Consider the following 3,656-nt stretch of genomic DNA (forward strand, 5'->3'; position numbering starts at 1 on the left):
CAGCCTGGATTTGAACTAGGGACATCTCTTGCACTGAGATGCAGTGCATTAGACGCTGCACCACTCTCTATACTAGAGATTATACTCCAAAATCTTTGGGGGAACACGTTGACATAAATATCTGAACACACGGATAATCTGCCCGCGATAATTTGAACACGATCTCAACTTCCGGTGTGTCTTTGATTGGTGATTCATTTTGTGAGAAGGCGGAACATCCGATCTACGTGAACAAAACTGGCCAATGGCATTATTGGCCTTTTCGCCGCTCCAATTCGCTTGAAATATGTCGTTATTTTAAATGCTTTTATGCACAAAAATTGAATTTACCTTTAAAAAACTCGATGCTTATTTATTGAAAGGTACATCAGTCTGATTTGAAATTGTAAGTATGACAGACCATGATATTTTAAAGGATTGGTTTAGGAACTATTGCTATGGAGATGGGAAGCTTGTATAGTGAGTGTAAAAGCAGCTGTCATGTGTAGCTAGGTAGCGGCGATGCTAATTTGCTAGTTACGTATACATACATACAGTTGACTTATTTTATGAATACCGTATTAAGAAATTACTGCTTGTTTGTCACTTGTACCCTAGGTGATATTAACTTGATCTCAATACGTTTGTTTTTGAGCTTTGAAATCCATTTATATGTCAGTAGCGCAGCATTAAAAGCAAACACATTTTGACAATTTGTTATGCACTCTTGTCAAACGTGCTATAATGTAAAATAGTAGTTATATTAGCTGGTTCGTTGTATATAGCCAAAGAAGTACATTGTTCGGTGGAAATGAATATGATGGTTATAGCTTTAGATAGCCAAGACCGATAGGTTGCTACCTGACATCAAAGCGGCGCCCCAATGGTATGGCGTAATAAGTTTCATACAGTATGTGTCTAAAAAAACAAAACAAAAAAACATCTACCATACCCAACAGACCTGGGTTTAGCAGTGCAGTATTTCAAGGTGATTGTGATGCTGCTGGGGCAGAGTTCCATTCTTAATAACAATGAACAATAGAATCCAGTGTTTTCATGTTTTCTGCACCAGAGAATTTGTGTGAGTGTGTTTTTTTTCTTCCAGGGTGTGATAACTTGTTGCATCCCAGAGGAAACTGCCAGACAGCAAGCCTTTATTCCAGACATCTCAGTTACAGTGTGAGGTATGGCAGAAGAGCCCTGGGGATCCAAATAGAGTGAAAAGTCAATGGATAAAGAGGGTGCATAGAAGGTGGAAAAGATGTCTTACAGTAACAGGGAACTGGTGGTGTTTTTTATAAGCTATAGACTGTCCCAGCGGAATTATTCATGTTGTCAATTGGGGCTGGAGGGTGCAAGTGGACGGACTGAGGGAGATGAGGCCATTGCAAATGGGTCTGTGGGGAACAACCGGAACAGCAGAAGCAATTTGGCGAAGCCCTCATCTCCACAGGGGGTCATGGAGCCAGTGAAAGCAGCACTACGGGACTCAGTGGATGAGTTTGAGCTGCGCTACACCCGTGCCTTCAGTGACCTCTCCTCCCAGCTCCACATCACCCCTGCCACAGCCTACCACAGCTTTGAGAGTGTAATGGACGAAGTGTTCAGGGACGGGGTCAACTGGGGTCGCGTGGTGGGTCTGTTTGCTTTCGGCGGGGCCTTGTGTGTTGAGTGTGTTGAGAAGGATATGAGCCCACTGGTGACACGCATCGCAGACTGGATGACCACCTACCTGGACAACCATATCCAGCCCTGGATCCAGAGCCAAGGAGGATGGGTAGGTTGGAGCTGATACTTTACTCTGCACATTATACATCCTAATTATGTGATTTAGTAATACATTCTCATTGTCAAAACTATTGTGCGTGCGCATCCTTTTCTGCACCCACTCTCTGAGAAATAGAGAATACCATGATAGACTACACTAAAGGGAGAAGCTACAGAGGAGTATTGGGGCAAATAGCTGGGCTGCTAACACATAGTTCACTGTATTAATCTTCCTCTGTTCCTTGAAAGGACTGTTTTGCAGAGATCTTTGGCAGAGATGCTGCTGCAGACGTCCGAAGTTCCCAGGAGAGCATAATTAAATGGCTGCTATTTGGGGTGATTCTGCTTTCAGGAGTGCTGGTCGGCACTCTCATCATGAAGAAACGCCAATGAAGTGGTGTAATACGAGCCGCATCTAGTTTACCCCCAGCACATATAAATGCAAAATCAACAAAAATACAACTTTATAGTTTATGTTTACATAAGCCCAGTCTGCTTGTGCACTGACAGAAACCTGATGATTAGCCCTGGCTATAACAGTTTTTGGGCAATGAATATGTAGCTTGGTGAGCTGTCTCACTACTCACCTCTACTGTCCTGTGCTCTGTAACATTTGTTTTTACATTTGAAAAGTAATACGTAAAATAACATTTTATGACATTATTTTCTTACTTTTATAATTATTGGTTTTATTTTTTTAACTTGGATAGAGGGTGTTGCGTTCGAGACTGGAGGTGCTTTAAATGGACCTGAAGCTAAGCGTGAATGGGAAAACTACAGCTGGTGTAGGAGGACATAGGAGATTGTTTATGTATTTTTAGGTTTGTGTGTTACCCTTTATACCCTAGTACCAACTACATACATTCTTTCCAAATTGACATTTGACCAATTACATTGAAGATTTTAGAATATTGTTTTTTATTTTGTGTGAACGGCCCAATGCTGCTGTTTTTGTCTTCATATCAAATAATTTTGGGGTAACAATTAAGTACCTTACTGTGATTGCTTTCAATCGAAATGGTAATAATAAAAAAAGTAAACTCCCTTAGCAAGAGAATTTCAGCTAGGACTCTGGTTGTGGTCTTAGTAGGGAGGGGGAAACCGCTCTCGCTAAAAGGGCATTATCATAATTTTCACAGTATTCTACCAACCTCTTAGTGGAAATATATATATATAAAACACAGCTATATCATGTTTTTTACTGCATTGGGCCTTTAACTGAAACCTCAGTTTCAATGTGACAATTGCTCTAAAATGTTATGTTCTTTCCTTGCTGTACTGGAGTTTCAGGCATGCACTAAATAATAAAACATTTATGTTTTAAGTGGGGGGTTTTCTATGTGATTCACAGACAACATTTCAACACAGATAGTGGGAACATGGAGAAAGTAATGAGTTCAGATTTGTCCATGCTGCATTCTCATAATGTGCCTTTAGGGGGTGCATGTGCTCAACAAATACAGTTTCTGGAGCGACTATTTTTCAGCCTCAACTCAGTGCAACATATCAGGAATACCTTGTCCTGTTTCCCAGAGAAAGTGTTGCTCTGAAAAGTCTACCTCTAATATACTGCTAATATCACATTGTCTCTTGGAGCTCCTCGCTAGTAGAGTTTGGAAATTGTCTACAGTACTGATGGCAGTGAAACATCCAACTTGGTTTGGAATCATAGTCCTTCTACCCTTGCACAATTAAAAGAAGACATCACAATCCCTTTTAATTTAATATTTGAATGTATATAATTGTAAACACCAATGAAGTGGCGTAATACGAGCCACATATAGTTTACCTCCAGCACATATAAATGCTAAATCAACGAAAATAGAACTTAAGAGTTTGTCATGTTTACATAAGCACAGTGTGCTTGTGCACTGACATGATTAGCCCTGGCTATAACAATCCCTTTGAAT

General features: G+C 40.5%; 1 protein-coding gene across 1 annotated transcript; it reads left to right on the plus strand.

The window, feature by feature from the left end:
* Positions 1-232: 232 nt before the first annotated feature.
* On the plus strand, positions 233-3,070 carry LOC129851096 (bcl-2-like protein 1). The gene is made up of 3 exons (XM_055917329.1): positions 233-385; positions 1,085-1,756; positions 1,996-3,070. The coding sequence occupies exons 2-3, from the start codon at positions 1,241-1,243 to the stop codon at positions 2,137-2,139; spliced, it is 660 nt and encodes a 219-aa protein (XP_055773304.1). The 5' UTR covers positions 233-385; positions 1,085-1,240; the 3' UTR covers positions 2,140-3,070.
* The last annotated feature ends 586 nt before the right edge of the window (positions 3,071-3,656 follow it).

The sequence above is a fragment of the Salvelinus fontinalis genome, chromosome 3, assembly GCF_029448725.1.
Source record: "Salvelinus fontinalis isolate EN_2023a chromosome 3, ASM2944872v1, whole genome shotgun sequence".
Lineage (NCBI taxonomy): Eukaryota > Metazoa > Chordata > Actinopteri > Salmoniformes > Salmonidae > Salvelinus > Salvelinus fontinalis.